The sequence below is a fragment of the Durio zibethinus genome, chromosome 21 (genome assembly GCF_047325235.1).
Source record: "Durio zibethinus cultivar Kanyao isolate XHJ-2024 chromosome 21, ASM4732523v1, whole genome shotgun sequence".
In the NCBI taxonomy this organism is placed as follows: domain Eukaryota; kingdom Viridiplantae; phylum Streptophyta; class Magnoliopsida; order Malvales; family Malvaceae; genus Durio; species Durio zibethinus.
This window is the reverse complement of record NC_143182.1, coordinates 20,586,691-20,604,758: the sequence shown is the minus strand read 5'-3', so window position 1 is coordinate 20,604,758 and position 18,068 is coordinate 20,586,691. Positions and strand designations below refer to the sequence as shown.

At 31.5% G+C, this 18,068-nt stretch overlaps 1 protein-coding gene across 3 annotated transcripts; it reads left to right on the top strand.

Annotated features, from left to right (window-relative positions):
- The first annotated feature begins 6,414 nt into the window (after nt 1–6,414).
- Nucleotides 6,415–17,175, top strand: LOC111305754 (uncharacterized). Of its 3 annotated transcripts, none has more exons than XM_022903531.2 (13): nt 6,415–7,561; nt 7,859–7,917; nt 9,530–10,513; nt 11,333–13,247; nt 14,986–15,020; nt 15,114–15,227; nt 15,343–15,408; nt 15,502–15,584; nt 15,656–15,767; nt 15,872–15,964; nt 16,258–16,338; nt 16,436–16,662; nt 16,782–17,175. In XM_022903531.2, the coding sequence occupies exons 1-13, from the start codon at nt 6,469–6,471 to the stop codon at nt 16,957–16,959; spliced, it is 5,040 nt and encodes a 1,679-aa protein (XP_022759266.2). In that variant the 5' UTR covers nt 6,415–6,468; the 3' UTR covers nt 16,960–17,175. The 3 variants fall into 3 exon arrangements, 2 of the variants coding, with proteins under 2 accessions (XP_022759266.2, XP_089606506.1); XM_089750380.1 differs by having other exon boundaries at nt 15,114–15,233; nt 16,782–17,134; XR_016331288.1 differs by lacking the exons at nt 16,258–16,338; nt 16,436–16,662; nt 16,782–17,175 and having other exon boundaries at nt 15,114–15,233; nt 15,673–15,767; nt 15,872–15,910.
- Nucleotides 17,176–18,068: the final 893 nt, after the last annotated feature.

Sequence of the window (18,068 nt, the reverse complement as noted above, 5' to 3'; positions counted from 1 at the left end):
TTTTAGCTTAAGGCCTGGTGTTATATTGATGTTAAGCTATCTTTGAACTTTATGTATCATAATCTAAAATTAGTGATCTTATTATAAACTAACATATTAAGAATTAATTATGAATGGATGCGTGCAATGTATGGAAAAAAAAGAAAGAAAAATATTTACCCTTTTACAATTTCAACAAAAGTGAACTTCTATTTATTTCATAGAAAGTTTGTTTTACATCAAGTCTAATATTCTCCACTTGTAAAAGCACTTAATTACTCCTATTGATCTATTGCTTCTTCAATGAAGTTCAACAATTATTGCCCATGCTCTCTTGCTAGTGTGACCAAAGTTTTCAATGTTTCAGCTTCTTCCACCATTTTTCGTGCCTTAATCATTGCCTTACTTATCTTATAAGATCTTTATGTACCTTTACCTTCTTAACCTTTATGTACCTTTACCTTTCTAACCTTTCTTTTTTGTCAAACCATACTTGGTAGGATAACTCTCTATACTCCTTTGTGAGTGCCATGATATGATCATCTTACTCATTCAATTTCTGCTTTAGTGTCTAGATATGCCTTTTAAGCATTTTATTTTCTTGTTGAGCCTCAACATAATCATTTTCCATTTAGGAACATTTTTTTTTTATTTTTCACTCTCACAAGTCAAATCAGTGATGTTTATTTCTTTGCTCTTCACTTCGATGTGTAGTCTTTTATACTCTTACTGTAGTCTATCAATTCTTTAAGGGTGTTGTCACGCTCTCTAACAACCTTTTGAGCTTTACTTTCATTTTTTAATCTCTTATCTTATTGATAAAGTTCAACCAAATCCTTAACTATCGTATCATGGTCTTCGAAGATCTTGTGGACTCAAACTTTTAACTTTTTTGCTTTATCTTTCCATTGCTTCCTCTTTTCTTAAAACCTTAGAATCTTTTATTTCATTTTATCTTTCTTAACTTCAAATTCTTTCTTTGCAAATTCTAACTTTTTATGTACCTTATCCAACTTCTGATTCACTGACTAGCAATAAACCTTAAGTGTAGACATAACCTCCTTACCCCTTTGGCTGTCCACACAAAATATCCATAAATGACTTTATCAGTAAATGATCTAAGACTCGCTCTTTTGGGCTTCTTTCAAGCCTTGATCATGTTGTCAATCTTCTAAAATGTTTTAGGTTCCCTAGTCAAATTGGTTAAACCTTTGTGTCATAGGAATAAACTGTTCAGCTTTATACCATTTTTTCACCATCAATGGTGCATAACTTGTTAACCCTCATAAGCCTAAAAAAGTGAAACTCTTATCTCAATTCCACATTGATACAACATGGGTTCTTAATTCATCTATGAAACTAACCATTTCACCTAATAAGTTATGAGCTTCTGTAGTAAATACTCTCATTCTTTCTTGGTCTTCACTTCTGGCCATTCACTCTCACAAAATTTCTTAACTAGATTTTGATTATAGAGATAGAGTTTGGAAAAAGTACTCTTCTTGATTCAAAATGCCTCTTCATCCACAAATAAAATAGTGGTGTGTAACCTAAAAAACGTGCTTTATCATTCTGTCTACAAAAATTCAATGATTTGATAGTTTATGCCCATATCACCAATAAAAGATTACATTTTCTTTCAATTTGCTCAAACAAATCCACCATTTTTAACTCAATAAAGCCTAAGACTTTGGGAAAGATCACCATCCCATATATTGCCAAAGTAAACACATTCATTCCTTGGTCATTATCAAGATGTTTAATAATGAAATCTCAAAAAATTCCCATAGAATACCTTTATGCCCTTTTTTTTTTTCTTAGACTTGTGAATTTATGAGCTCTTTTTCTATCCCTAAAATATGAGCTAATTTTTTATGATATCCTGGCTTCTGTTTCTTCACATATACACTATTTAGATATTAGAGTTAGATACCCACCAAAATCAAATATTCCTCTATAGTTGGTACCAAATCAACTTCATTAAACATGAAACAATGATAAGAATGATCCCAAAATTGTACCATAGCCTTAATGAGTGAATTTTTAATTTTTCCTAATAATAAATGTGCAACATGCCCAAACTTCTGACAAAAAGCTTGCTACTTTGAAGGAACTATGTTATGCTATATGTTTGACTGGTCTTTCAAATTGTTTTGTTTAAGAAGCAATCGAACTTTCTTAGGCAAAGTAGAGACATAGTCGGATGGTAAACAATCTCATTCTTCTCATTGTCTCTTTTCTAACTCCATATTGACATCAATAGGTGACTCATATTTGAAAAACACAGACAAGGCACAAACTTGAGGTTCTGTGGGTTTCATGAAAGCTTTTGTTGAAGATATCTTTAAAGCATGAATAATATGCAATCTATATATATGTTTATGAATATGTAAGAAAAGAAAGACAAAGAAATTGGTTAATTATCAATATACAATAAAGAGTAAACATAATAAAGCAAATATAACACAACAACAACATGATCCTAAATTTTGGATTCAATCTAAAAGGTAAAAAAAATAGGGCTCTACTACAGGTTAAGCTTATAAAGCTATCTATATGTACCTTGGATCACTTCTAAAAGGTTCTCAAATCGTTCTTTACATCATTGTCCATTATAGACTAGTAAGGTACCCAAATCTTTGCCCATTATAGGTTACAAGCAAAAAGAGTTCAATTTAAATGGGAGTATTTCGCTAACCCATGTGAAAACATAAAATCTCACAAAGGCATAGGTACTTTACTCCCTCATAAAGGACATAACTCAAGTATAAAGTCCATATTATGCAAATGCAAATGAATGACAAGTATGACAAATAATAATACATAAATAAATAAATAAAACATAGACAAGAAAAGAAAAAAAATTTTTCTTAAACTTATTAAGTTGGTCTTGGATAATAAGAAATCATTTACTAGTCTAACTCTCGATATCCCTAGTGAAATCGTCAAACTATTATAACATGTAGATTCGTGGACATATAGTTAGACATAGACTAAAAGTAGTCGTTATCAATTTTTTTTTAATTAGGTGTGATTGGTCACCTGACAGAATCTAACCCATTTAGAGAGGAGTCTTATGATTGACTTAGATACCTTTAAATAATATATTATAATCTATGAAATCAAATTTTAGATTTGGGAGTATGGTTACACATGAAAAAGGTTATAGTACCCTCACAGCGCCCATCCAAAGAATAGTACCAATTTGATTTCAAATTATACAAGCCTTAACCATATTTATGATATACCAAAATATTTGATATTGAGAATTGATCTTAAAAATACTCCAATAGTTTGATAGTAATTTAAGATAATTCTATCACCTCAAAAGTATTCATAAATATTAGTGTTTCACTTTGAAAAGGCTCTATCATTTGATTCATTTAATTTTGTTAAAAAATAATTAGTAAAATCCTCCAATAATTTAGTAAAATTTACTTTAATGCAAATCTCCCAATAGTTTGATGAGATTTTATTTGAAAATCATTTTTAAAAAATGTATTAAATCTTCTAATAGTTTGATAAGATTTAATTTCATATGCAAATATTTCAATAGTTTGGTATGATTAAAAAATATTTTTGAAAACTCTTATTTTTTTAACTCGAAAGAAAAAAATTAAAATAAATAAAAATTATCTCGCAAAATAATATTATATCGTGCAATAATAATATATCATGCAAAAAAAGAAAAAAATAATGATATAATTATGCCATAATATATATATTATCATGCAATTAAAAATCATAAATAAAAACATCATAAATAATATTACCAAAATTTTCTTTTTCTTTATTCTTTTCAAAAAAATAATTAATAATTAATTAATTAATAAAATAAATGGAGATAAAAAAAAAGAAAAAAAAAACCTGTGATCATATGCAGGTTGGGATTTTCAAAACACACAATACATTGGTTGATACCCTCACACACAATAATTTAATAAGTATATAAAGATTGCATATGTTGCTAATCCCAAATACAAACCGACACAAGTAGTAAACTTCCTATTGAACTCAATAATTATCCAATTATAGGATATTCGAACTTAGTACAAGTGGGTTAGATAATGTTAGATATCCAATTATCAACTCTCTAATTACTATGCGTATTCGCAACCAAGAACTGACAAAACTCTTAAAAACACCACATTAAGGAAAAAGAATAGAATTAATGATTTGAAAAAAGCTAAAATATGGGCCTTTCAATAGTTTTGTGTAGATATTAAATCTTTGCTTGTGTGAATATAGAAAGAAACATGAAATATGGTATTGTATAAATTACCAAAGAAGTGTTTTTTTTAAGATTATTAAAGTGAAAATATTGTTTTACAATCATTTAATATGTATGTGTATTGAAAAAAAAAATGATGTTTTGGAAGTATGGAAAATCATTGGAATAAAGTAAAAAAAGAGTAGTTGATTGTCCTAACAATTGACTGTCCTAGTAACTATTCATGATTTGGAACATTCTATTTAGAAAAGCAATCAACTGCAATTAACGGGTAATCAACTACCTAACCCAATAAATGAGAAATTGAATTTTCAAAAGAAAGCATTCGAATTTTTGCATTCTATCTAAGAAATAAGTCGACTCCTTTTGAAAAGCAATTGACTGCTCTATCTCATAACTACAATTTTGAAAATAAAAAAGCAAGCATTTGAATATTTTATTTGAACATCCAAATGCCCACATTCTAGATGAAGAAAAAGCCTAAGGCAATTAACTAATCGTGTTGGAAAATAAAAAACCAAGTCTATTTAACATGCATTTTCATTCCAATAGTTGTATCACTTCATTCAAATAATGCTTATTCGTGGAGAGTTATTTGAGACACATTTTGGGGCTTATATATACTTTCTACCCACTCATTTTTCAAACAATCTTACAACTTTTCAAATTTTTAAAGATCAAAAACAAAATTTATCTTCCTACACTTTTTTTTTTTCATGGTTCATGTGTATTCAAAGAAAAGATGAAATGCAATAATTTTCTTTTTCATTTGGGCATTATATCTTGGGGAAAACATTTTTAGTAATGATTTGCATATTTTAAGGAAATTATTATCTTTAAGAAAGCTTCTTGAAAGTTTCTTGCAAAAAGATTCTTTTGTTTTTTTTTTTCATTCTACTTTAACAAAGTTATATTGGTTGATACCTTACACATAATAATTAAAGAAAGTATATAAAGATTGCATAAGTTGCCAACCTAAAATACAAAATATGGATCATGATTTTTATATCTATGTTGAAATATGACCACAGATTGGCCATGAACACAAGAAGAATGATGGAGAAACAATTGCAAGAAGCAAGGGCTAGAGAAAAGTTTTTAAAATTGAAAATAAGAAAAAAAATGTTAGGAAAAAAAATAAAAAATCAAATGGTAAAAAGAACTAGCTAGTATTATAATCTTCACTATGACTATAACTATGATGATAAGCAACGCAACATAGGATGAATAAACATGAGAATGCAAATTTAGCTCATCTTTAATAAAAGTGTAAATAAATTTAACTACTTTTAATTTATTTGAGTTGGATTTTAAAAAGAAAAAAATATATATGAGTTCGTATCATTTATTGTCAAATTGAATTTAATCGCTCAAGTTACTTGAGCGATGAATTAAATTAAATTTATGTAGTTCAATGGAAATCTAATTAAACTTAAAACTCATATAGGATTATGTTTGGTTGTAAAATACAGCTTTTGAATGTAAAATTAATATTAAATATAGTATAATTTTTATTAAAAGTATTTTTGAACAACTAAAAATGAACCAACTGAAAAAACTAATTAGGGGGTGCAGATGTGGTTTAAAACTTATGATTTGAAATAAAAATAACTAAATACCTACTAAATTATTTATTTTTGAGAAAATAAAACCTATTTTTTCCTTTTCAAGATTTTTTGTAAACATTTTATTTTGCACAATAATTTTTTTTACAATAATGTTAAACATTTAAAAATCTTAAATCATAACTTTCACGATAATTTTTTACAATACTTTTTAAACGTAATTTTTTTAAAATCAATATTTTTTTTTAATCGTAACCACAATATTAAATTAAATCTTAATTAAAATTTTATTTTTTAATATATTTAATATATAAATAAATATAAAAAATATAATACTTAATTTAAATATTTAAATTTGTTTAAACTTAGTCAATCTATTAAGCTAAATTCAATCGGATCAATTAAATTAAAATTCAATTTGAATATAAAAAATAAACGCAATAATCAAATTTCAAGTTTTGAATTATCGAATAAGCCGAACCCAAAGTAGCAGTGTTTGTCTCTCTAGTTTCAAATCCTTATTCGTGTGAGTTAAGCGTTGACTATGTAGGGGGCCAGTGTTGGTGACAGAAAAGCCGCCAATACTGACCAAACATTCACAAGAAAAAGTACAAATATATGTCTTATTGGTGACTACTTTCTATGAATAAATCATAATCCAATTTCACTTTTCAGTTTCGAGTGCTTAGAGTGATGGGCTCTTGGGTGTTGCAAGTATCAAAAGCCTGCGCTCAAGCTTTTCAAGATGGGAACCTGATTCTTGCTGATCATTACATGGCGTGTATATGGGATCTTGCTGTCATGGAAACCGACGAAAACAAAAGCAAGCTTATCAAATACTTCGCTGAAGCTCTGGTTCGCCGAGCTTATGGACTGCGTCCTACCATTCCCTATCCAACTTCCTTCATGCCTGGATCCAACTTTTACAGAACTTTACAACTTGTCACCGGCACTGCTACAAGGGGAAAGAGGCAAGTCCACATCATTGACTTCTTGTCCATGTTGCAACCAGATATTGGTACCTGTTATGGTGACTGGTTGTTACCAGATGTTGATGCCAGGTATTGTGACCTGTTCTCCGTTTTAATGCAAGCCATCCTTCCCCGATCATTTCGTTTAAGTGTTATAGTCTCGCCGTTGCTGAAAAATGCAATAGACGTCGGAGGGGTAGGTCGGAATCTCACTTGTAGAGCCAAGCTTGTAAATGTTACGTTGGAGTTTCAAGTGTTTAAGGCCAACAGTTTGGGTGATTTGGATGAGTCTTTTGAATTCAGAAGAGCAGAGGATGAGGCTGTGGTCATCAGCTATAGATATAAACTCCACCGTTTGCTTGCAGAGTCAGGATCAATGGAGCGAGAGTTGTTAAGATTGAGGCAGATAAAGCCAGATAATGTGATTATTGTTGAACAGAGTGCTAGCGATAATGACTTCAATTTCATCGAACGCTTGGAGCGCTCATTTGAATCTTACTCCTGCATTTTTGGTAAAATTTCTAACAGTTCATGCGATCTTTTGGACTATCATAGGCAAGGGATTTGTAGCAGTGTCGGATGTGAAGGGATGGTCGTAATGGATCCACACGAGACTGTGGCTCAGTTTTGGGGATCCCGCCTGCAAAGGGCTGGGTTTCTTCTATTTCCACTCCAGAAGCCAGGGTTATTTGGCCTCCATGTCCAAGAGGAAAATGGGTGTTTGATTGTTAATTTGGAGGAATCGCCACCGGTTGTCATATCGGTGTGGAAATTCACAAAGTCGATGGATAACTTCAGCTCAAACTCTGTTCAAGGTGTCGTTTCCCTTTTTTTTTTTTATTAATATCTTCTCTGTGATTGAAAAGATGCAATGCAACTAAGACCGTAAATGAACCAAGATTGTTGAATAGTTCGTGAAGGAGCTCGATTAAGCTTGTTTGCATTCGTTTATTAAGTTAAATAAGCTCGTTTTAAACATCATAAGCTTGAATTCTAAATTCCAAAGTAGAAATGTAATGAAGTTTAGTTTTGAAAATAAAGCCTTTCTAATTTGCTTTATAGTTGTTCAGATTGCTGATCTTTTTTCTCTAATTTATTAATTTCCATATCAGATTCCCATCAAAATTTTGCAGACGAGGGTCTATTCCCAACTGTTGAAGTTTTTCCTGAGGTATTATCTTTTTCTCTCACAATCTCCTAAACAAGAATTACTCTTAAATTTTCAATTTGATTTGATCTTACATAACTAGTAACATTTTTTTAATTACATTATAATTCATAGTTAGATTCAAAGTTGAAATATGTTTTTTCTTCTATATTGATAATTGAAAAGTTGGAGGCTAAAATAACAAAAATGTCTTTGAACTTTACTACTTTTTTTAGGTAAGTCTTTATATTTTTATTACATCTAAATAAGTTCTTAACTTTTAATTTGCATTCAACTAAATCCTTAGCTTTTAATTGGTATCCAAATAATCCTTTAACCTTTAATTTGTACCTAAATAATTCCCTAACATAAATCAATTTTTTATTTTAAATAAAGACTTATTTAAATACAAATTAAAAAGGCTTATTTAAGAAAAGTGAATAGTTTAGTAGCTTTTTTAGTGTTTTAGCCAAAGTTAGAAATATAAAGACAGAGACAGGACTATCATTATCAGAAAATGAGTGTACTTTATTACTGCGATTTCCATCCTGTTCTTTTCTTCTCATTTTCTTCTCCTGATGGCAAAGAACCCTTTGCTGGTATTCTGCGTACATTATACCAAAAAAAGAACGGAAGATTCTGTGTGCATGTATGTCACCTATAATACGTAATACAATTATCTCGTGATTGTTCTTCAACTTTTGTGATTATTTGCTGAAAAATAATGAAACAAAATATTCCATGAACATTGCTTTATTATGCTTCACACATAGTTTATCTTTAGATTTTTTGCATTCACGTTAATATAGAAAGCAGAATTTAACTCTTGTTATTAAATATTATTGAAGCAAAATAAATTAGGATCGAGTCATATGAGGCTTTGCACGTTCTAGAGAAAATATTTTCTTAGCAAAAAGTATTTTATGAGAAACCTTTCGATGAAAAGGAAAATTGTGGTTAACTTGGGCAAAAGCCTTTTTCAGATTCTTTCTAGTCCCAAAAAACATAAGATTTTCATAAACATGCAATAAGCCACCTCTAATTTCTTTAGTGGTTAGGAATGGAGACTTGAGTATTTTTAGATTCAAGTCATTTTAGTCTCTCTGACTCTGACATTAAAAGAAGAAAGAAAAGGTTTATTGATAAAAGGAATAGACATAGTCCTAGTTTGTCTGGTACTAAGAGAAGACGTAAGATTACATAAAAGTACAGTATAAGTTACCTAAATTTAGCTTAAGTAGATGGAGATGAGAGTTTGAATAAAAGTCTAAGGTTCAATACTTCCAATTTGAATTAGTATTATTAATACGCATCATGTTCAGAGAATTAAAAAAGAGGGATGAGAAAATTTGGTGGGCACCAAGTAATGAGTTCACTTCATTCTTTCCCACAAAAAAATTTGTGGTGTTCAAAATCTGCTTAGAGGTTGCACATTTTGAGCATTTCTTATATTATTTTTGCTAGGACTGAAAGTCTCAAACTGCTCCAAGATTTACATTATTAGTGTGAATATCCCACAGAGGGAGGCCATGCATAAAGAAATTTACAAATTGCATATTTCAAGATCTGGGAAAGTGTTTATTTAAAAGGTAGTATGTACTTCTAAATTACATTTTTGACAATTCATTTTTATCAGGGTTTTTCATTGAACCGGATTGCTGCTTTAGCTGAGATATATGACCTATCCGAAGATATATGTTTGAGATATGAGTTGCCATTGGCTTTAACATGGACATTATGGGCTAATGTAAAGCACGTCCAAAATGAAATCACGCCAGATCTACAGAAGAAACATACTTTTTCCATCCAAAGTACTGCTTGTTATGTTAATAATAATTGTGCATCCAAGGAGTTCATGGAGATTTGTGTACGACAGCCGCATCTGTTTCTAGAAGGGCAAGCTATTGCAGGGAAAGTACTTCAATTAAATGAGAGCCTTTTTGTTTCAGATATTAGAAAGTTTGATATGCTTGAGTATCCATTTGCCAATGCTGCAAGCAAATTTGGTTATCGAGATGTTGTTGCAATCAATCTACTGAACAATTTTGTTGGTGGCGATAGTTGTGTACTAGAATTCTATCTTCCTTCCTCTACGAAGAATTTTGAGGAACAAAAGTTGTTGGAGGACCGTATCTTTTTTTACTTGAAAAATGTGAAGAAAACTTTTGTAACACCCAGAGTTCATGGTACTGGACTTGGTTTTGGGGAAGCAACCATTTCAAACATTCCACAAATGACAATGCCTGTGAGAAGCTCTCCACCAGCTCCAACTATTGGTAATTTAGTTGGTACTGGAGTCAGTCTCTTGCAAGAAGATAGTATTGGAGTCGGTTTACCGCAAGAAGCCATTTCAAACACTCCGGTAGTGACACAAGTGGCAATGCCAATGGCAAGCTCTCCACCAGCTCCAGCTACTGGTCCGTTGCTTGTTGGTGGAACTGATTTCCTTCAAGAAGCCATTTTAAGCACTCCGGCAGTGACACAAGTGTTAATGCCTACGAGAAGCACTCCACCAGCTTCAACCATTAGTCATTCGTTTAATTTAAACGTAAATGGACTACTGAATACTGCTGAACCGAGGGATGATCGTGAAGTGGGAACACAACAGCCACATGAGCAGGTAAATACCCGTCTTATATATTTGATTGACATTATTATTTTTTAGTCGTAAATTAGCACTCGTGGATCTAATGACTTCAAATTTTTTTTAGGAGGAATTGATTTGAAATATCAACCTACCAGATATATCTATGATAAGCTTTCTATTAGTGCCTAAACATACTTCATCACTAGGTGGAACAAGTCCCTCTAACATACCCAACCAAAAGAGTTAATGATGATGAACTTTGGAAACACTTGGAAACACAATGGCCTCGTGACCAGCACCTTTTTTATTTCTTAATCACTATACTCTATGTGACAATTGATTACTCTTAATTTCTCCATGTCAATGTTGTATTAATTAAATTTTTATGCTCTAATTTTTCATTTTCCCCACAGAACCCTCTAATTGTTTTGAAACTTGAAAACTAGGTGTTTATTGACCTCTAATTATTGAATTAACAGCCAATAAAGATTAGTTACTCTAAAAACTAAAATCATTTTAGAAGCTATTATTATGAACATATATTTCGAAGGAATTACATGCCATAGTCCCCTCTCTCTTCTGTAATTGGGGAAAAGGTTATTGATAGGATAGCTACCAACATTTGGTAAATGTTTGTCAATAAATCAATTATGTTAATTAATGCTTAATTCAATTTTATGTGATGCAACTTGAAGCTTTAGGTACTTTGAAGTTTAAAATGCACTTACAATTTTAACTTGTACTTGAAAGGACTTGAGGTTTCAATTAGCAAGAATCTTTAACAAGTACATTTTTTTTTCGAATTACGACATTAATATGCACTACTAATTCGATTTGTCTACTTGCTGAAAGGGTGTCAAGAAAAAGGACAACATTTTTGAGCCTATTCCTGATATTGACCCTGAGAATGTGAAAGCAAACAGGGATATTTCTATACTCCCACGAACAAAACAAAGAAAATCTATGGTTTGGGAGCACTTCGATAGGGTTTGGGAAAATGGATCACTGTGGGCCAAATGTAAACATTGTAATAAGAGTTGTACGGGGTCAAGCAAGAGTGGAACCACACATCTGAAAAATCATTTAGACAGATGCCCGGTTAAGAAAAGTGAATATCAGGACATGCAACTGAAATTTCCAGCTCAAAGTAGTGATTTAACAATTCTAAGTGCCAAGGAAGGAAGCCCAATTTTTGATCCAGAGAGGAGTCGCCTTGATTTTGAAAAATTAATTATTAAGCTTCCATATGTGTTGGATATGGCTGAAGATGAATCTTTTAAAAATTTTTTGAATAATTTGCAGCCAAGGTTTGAAATTCAACCACGAGAAAGTATTCTTTCTAACATATATGGTATCTATGAGGAAGAAAAAGAGAAACTTCGCCACTATTTTGATCAGCTTGCCTGTAATATCAGTTTGACAATTAGATTGTTGAAGGACAACCTTAGAAAGAATGTATATTGCTGTTTGATAGCAAACTTTGTTGATGATGATTGGGAATTAAAGAAGAAAATCCTTGCCTTCAAAATTTTGGATTATATCTATGATGCTAAGTCTCTTAGTACGATCATTCAGGAATCAGTTTCAGAGTGGAATATACGCAAGAAAGTATGCTCTATAGTTCTGGATGATTTTCCTTTGAATGACATTATAGTTGAACATTTGAAAGAAAATTGTCTCAGTGGCCAAATTTCCCTTCCTTCAGACAGTTGTTACATCAATTGCACTCTCATTCAGGATGGATTATATGAGATAGATGATGTACTTCAAAATATAAGAAAATCGGTTGAATATGTCAATGAAACACCATTTGGGAGATTGAAATTTCAAGATGCAGTAAATCAGGTGAAGTTGCAAGGTGGGAAATTAAGGGATGATAGCCCTTTAAGGTTAGATTCAAATTTTGACATGCTTGATTGGGCTTTGGAATCAAGAGAAGTGTTTTGTCAACTAGAACAAAATGATGGCAATTTCAGATCAAACCCATCAATGAAGGAATGGGACAGGGCACTAGTAATGCACAGGTTTTTGAAGGGTTTTTATGACACTTTAAGTAGTTCAGGGGGAGCTCAGTCTCTCACTCCAAATTTGTACTTTCCTAAGCTTTGTGATATGTACAAGAAACTTCTTCAGTTGGAAAAAGGCAATTATCCTTGTATGAAGTTGATGAAGATGAAATTTGAGAAGTATTGGAATACCTATAATTTGATTTTTGCTATTGCAGCTGTTCTTGACCCACGGTTAAAATTCAGATTTGTGGAGTTTTCATTTGGTGAGATTTATCAGTGTGATAGGAAAATGCAGTTGAGCAAATTTTATAAACTTCTTATGGATGTTTACTATGAATATGCCAATGAAGGGAGCAATATATCAAGACCTGCTTCCATATTTAGTGATTTTAGTTGCTCAACAACACAGAGTGCTAATGATTCAATGCTGAAGTCCTTCAGTAGATATGCATCTGCAAGCAATTTTAATGACGTGGCTTCATGGAAGTCAGATATTGATTGTTACTTAGAAGAGCCTTTACTTCCTTTGGTTGCTGATGGGGAACTCTTTGACGTACTAGGTTGGTGGCGCATCAATAAGCTAAAGTTTCCTACACTTGGTAGGATGGCTCGTGATATCCTAGCAATTCCTGTGTCAGTTGTTCCACTTGATTCTTCTTTCAACACTTTGGTGACAAATCTAAACTATAGTGGCTTGGGTCCCAATTTCGTAGAAGCCTTTATTTGCTGCCAGGACTGGTTAGTGACACCTAAAAGAAGTATGTCCAGTTTAAATCTATTTAAATTTGCTATCATCTAAGTTTATGCCTTATGTTTTTCAATTTTTCTACTTTTAGTAACTGTATTATTTATTTATGTTAGGTAATATGCAATAGCAGTTACCTATTTTAGTTGGAAATCCAGTTATTATTATCATAAACAAGTGTAGCCTACGTACTTGTTTATGATCTTCTCATAAACTAATAATGGAGCAATGACTCAAGGGTGTAAAGATAAAGTCTCACCTTTAAGTTTCAAATGAAAATATTTGCTTATATTTTTATTTCTGCACCCAGAACCATGTTAAGGGTTCACATATGGGTCAAAGTGTCTTTTTCTCAATTATGATTGGGGGTTGTCCGAGTTCTTTCTTTATAATTGAAGGGGTATAAAACGAGGGCTGTAAAAATAGGACAAAAGCATTAAATTTTACCAGGCCAGCAAATTACGGGGTTTTGGGATGGGGCTGTGGGGTCCTGGGAAATGTGAAGATGAATGTTGTTCTCTTTCCTCTCTTCTTCATAAGCAGAGGCTTGAAGCAAACAACATCTAAACATTCAGATTCAACTTAGAATACTTAGACATACCTCAGCTGGCATGATCTTCCCTAGAATGATATGAATTCTAGTGATAGGAAATATCCACAAACAGGGCATCTGTTTTGGCATCAGAGACAACCTAATTCTTCTGTGTCCTTCAAATTGCTAGGTTGCAGCCTTCTAGCAAGATTTAAGTAGCAATGCTTTTTTACTTCTTTCCTTTGGCATGTAATTACAGTAACCATCGTGTTTAAAGTTATCTGTTAATAGCTAAAAGTTGCAAAAAATTATTCTGAATGGTTAACCTAACCAGTTTCAGAAGCACATATGGCCTATGGGCAGCATAAAAGAAATCACAACTGCAATTTCTGCCCCATTTCAACATTTTTATATAGAAAGTCTGTCTTTATCAGTGGTATTCAACTATTTATTAAAGAAAAAAAAACAAACAAACAAAAATTTCATATAACTTGGATAATCTTGCTTGTGGCATTTTCGATTTTTTTTTCCTGCATCATCTGATTGAAAAAATATCATACCTGGGGAATTCATGTCAGTTCCATGATGATTAGGAAAATAGGACCCTCAGTTATTCTTTTTCTAGGTGGCGCGACCTCGCTATTTGAGGATGTAGGAGTTTTGAGTAATAGATTCAGCATTGGTATAACTTAATCTATGAATGGTGTAATGTGTTTTAGATGCAAAATATGTTTAATACTAGCTCAAAACACCTTCCTTACAGCTTATAAATTTCCCTGGGAATTTGTTTGAAGCAGCTACCTCACTTTTATGCAAGTTTATATGAACAACTTTAATAGAGTATGCTTAACTTGGGTCCACTGACGTCCAAATTTATAGAAATGCATAAATGAAAATAATTAAAGACTTTAACTCTACAATAAACTCTGTTTAAATTTGACATACCAGGTTCTTATTAAGGTTGTCTCAGACTGGATATACTTTGGCATAATATTTTTGTAAGACTTAATTAATAACATATGAATTAGAAATATGCTTCTTTTGTGAATTTTTTTCGTTGTAGTATTCAGTTAATTGCTTATTGGTTTGTAGAATTAATGGTGTATGGTTGGTTTTTTTGTCTCTTATAGTGTAGATCTCACAACTTGCAATGTTGCAACAAGACAATTTTGTTTGAAACTAGCTATAATAGTTTTAACCTTCATACTTTTTGGTGCAGATGGCAAAACAGAACATGTGAATGTACAAATTACGGTAGGTACATGAGTGGTGATTGGTCAAAGTTTTTATTCATATTATAACAAAGAAGTATGGTTGGAACTACATTTATGTGTTTTCATATCGTAGGCTAAAAGGAAGATGGAGGAGAAAGGAAGTTATGTGATAGAGAACCATAAACATAGTAAATATAATGCTGAAGAGACCAACAATCAAGCCACAGACAAAGCGTCCTACAAGATGGTAGTTGTATGATAATTTTAAGTTATTTGTATTCTTATTGCAGATAATATGTTATCTATTACTTACGAGTAATGTTCATTCGTATTGTCAATTTGTTACATCCTCTTCTTTCAAGCTTGATGAGGAAACAACATGCCATGAAGAAATAAATATGACAGAGCACAGAACATTGTCTGAGAAGGTTTGTATTTATATTATTCAAAAAAAGAAACACTAGCAAAATACATCTAGACGTTGTTTGTAATTCTTGTGGTATGTGATCATGATTTTACAGGATATTCAGGCATATTTGGTCTCACCTTTTACACAGGATGAAGCAAAACAAATAAAGAGATGGGAAAGTTCTAGGCTGAGTGGGTAAGTTATTAGCTTTAGTATGACATAAAATGTGAGTATAGCAACTTACCTATAAAATTTATTTCTTAAAGAGATTTGGTTGTACAAGATAAGGGGATGAATGTGGATGGCAAATCGTTAGCACCTTTACTCATTATCCCTCATGACAAAGAATCTCGACAAGAATACTATATCGATGATTCGGTAAGTATTTGCAAACAAATGATCTAGGAAGTGTTAATTTTTGGTGAGAGTATATCATAATTACATGCAAACAAGTAATAACTATTGTTTTGCCATGTTTAAAGGTTGTTAATGCATTCTTTGAATTGCTTAAGAGGAGGGCAAACAGAGTTCCAAATCTATATGTGAAGCACTATTCAATTGACTCTTGTATAGCGGTAAGGACTTCTACTGATGAATTAGATTATATTATGAATTCAAATTGATATTGCATGTCTTTATGGTAATACGGATTAGGGGTATCCCTAGGCTTTACTTGGGTCTAATCCCCAGATGATCTTAAGGGTGCACTCTAGGATTTTACTCTTGAGGCGCTCCTGACAAGTATCGAACCTTCGTTGACAAGGAAAGGGAGCCTACCTCCTTACTAATTGGACTAACCTTTGTGGTTGATATTATATATTATGATTCGTCATGAGTAACATTGATCTATTATGCATGCATGCAACAGACTTTCTTGATTGAAAAGAAAAGAACGGATTCCCAGCTATTGAGATGGGTTAAGATTGAAGAGCTAAAAGATGTCCATAAGGTAAGCTTTTTATGTTTGAAGACAAATAGCATTTTTAATGCATTTTCTTATTCTCAGAATTATGTATAGTTATATGATCCACTTTTCATGGTTGTAGATATTTCTACCATTGTGCTTTTTGAATCATTGGGTGCTTTTCTATGTGGACACCAAGATGCAGAAATTGTCATGGTTAGATTCTAATAGACTTTCACAAATGCATAATAAAGATGAAAAGAAAGCAATTTCAGGGTGGTTTAAAGGATCTCTATTGCCATTCTTGGGTTATGATAATGCAAATGAATGGTCATTTCAAGTGCCAACTGATATTCCTGTTCAAGAGAAGTAAGCAAATAATTTTTTTTCCCAAAATTTCTAACGTTTCAATATATGCTTTTGGTTTCACATTCGACAATCATTAACCATTTTTTAACTATCAATTTTGTTTTTGTTTTGTATGATAGTTCGGTTGATTGCGGCCTCTTTGTAATGAAGTATGCCGATTGCCTTACACTCGGTGATTGTTTTCCCTTTACGCAAAAAGACATGGCTCATTTTCGACATCGAACCTTACTTGATATAATTAAAGGAAGTATATGTTCGGATGAGTGGGAACTCAGAAGAATTCAGTCAAATAGTTAGCCAGAAGATTGGTTAAGAAGTCTAGTAAGATGTTGGAAAAACTTCTGAGGAATTTTATGCTTTTTCGAAATAAAAAGGAAGAAGTTCATTTGATGTAAAAGTAAACAATATTTTGCTACTATAAGACTTTGTGTTTTCTTATGACAAGTATTTTTTATGTTTCATGTTCTTCAAACAGCCTATAAAATTGCTTATATTGTTGTTTGGTTCTTAATATATCTCAATTCTCAAGGCTTATCATGAAAATTTTTTTTTCTTCTCCTATTAAGAGATATGTTGTTGATGTGATCTTGTTTGCAATAAGTTGGAAAGGGTATTCAAATGGAAAATTTTTTGGATTGGTTGAGTTGAATCATGCTTTACATTGATAGAATAGGTCAATGTAAAATTCTTATTGAAAATATAGTTTGTAATTTAAAAAAAAAAAAAATTCAGAGACAGATCATAAAAATTGCTCTGAGACTAAGGTGATGATGTTGAGAAATACCTTCCTCAAAGATAAGTCATTGATAAGATTTAAATCTAAAATAAAATTTTTCAAGACAAATGATCTTACCAATTAAGCTAATCAAATATTGATTAGCTTGTGCTACTTAGTTTCTAAATTGATTAATATTTTTATCAAATTTAATACTTGAAAGACAAGTACCTCCTATTTTCAAAGATGGCTTATCTAAGCTCTTACCCTAAAATAAATTATTATTTAATGCATATGAAGCTAGCTTATTGATTATTTCCTTGTTTAATATGCTTCTTAACACATGTCTTTGGCTAATTTGTGTTTATCCATGAGCTTTCATAGTCGTCCAAAGGGTTTCATCACTTTGTTCACCAATTGATATGCTGTATTTCTTGCTTAATATTATTCTTATAGTTTAAGGTTTTAAGCACGCCTAATTGTATTGATTAAGAAATGAATGAAAATGATGACTAAATCCATCTTTGTCTAAACTGATGGCTTTAACTATAATAGGTCATCTTGTAAACAAAAGCTAATGCCTTAAGTTTTGAATTTGATTTAAATAAATGGAGTTGGCCATGTTTGTTTGATTTAACTAATTACTTCAATCAACTTTACAAGAAAAGCATGAAATTAATATAAAATATAT

Bases quoted from the DNA above. Each gene is read 5' to 3' on its own strand.
- LOC111305754 (XM_089750380.1), top strand. From the start codon at position 6,469: ATGGGCTCTTGGGTGTTGCAAGTATCAAAAGCCTGCGCTCAAGCTTTT. The intron at 15,021-15,113 runs GTAGGTACATGA...TTCATATCGTAG, and splicing joins ATGTGAATGTACAAATTACG to GCTAAAAGGAAGATGGAGGA. The intron at 16,339-16,435 runs GTAAGCTTTTTA...TCATGGTTGTAG, and splicing joins AGCTAAAAGATGTCCATAAG to ATATTTCTACCATTGTGCTT.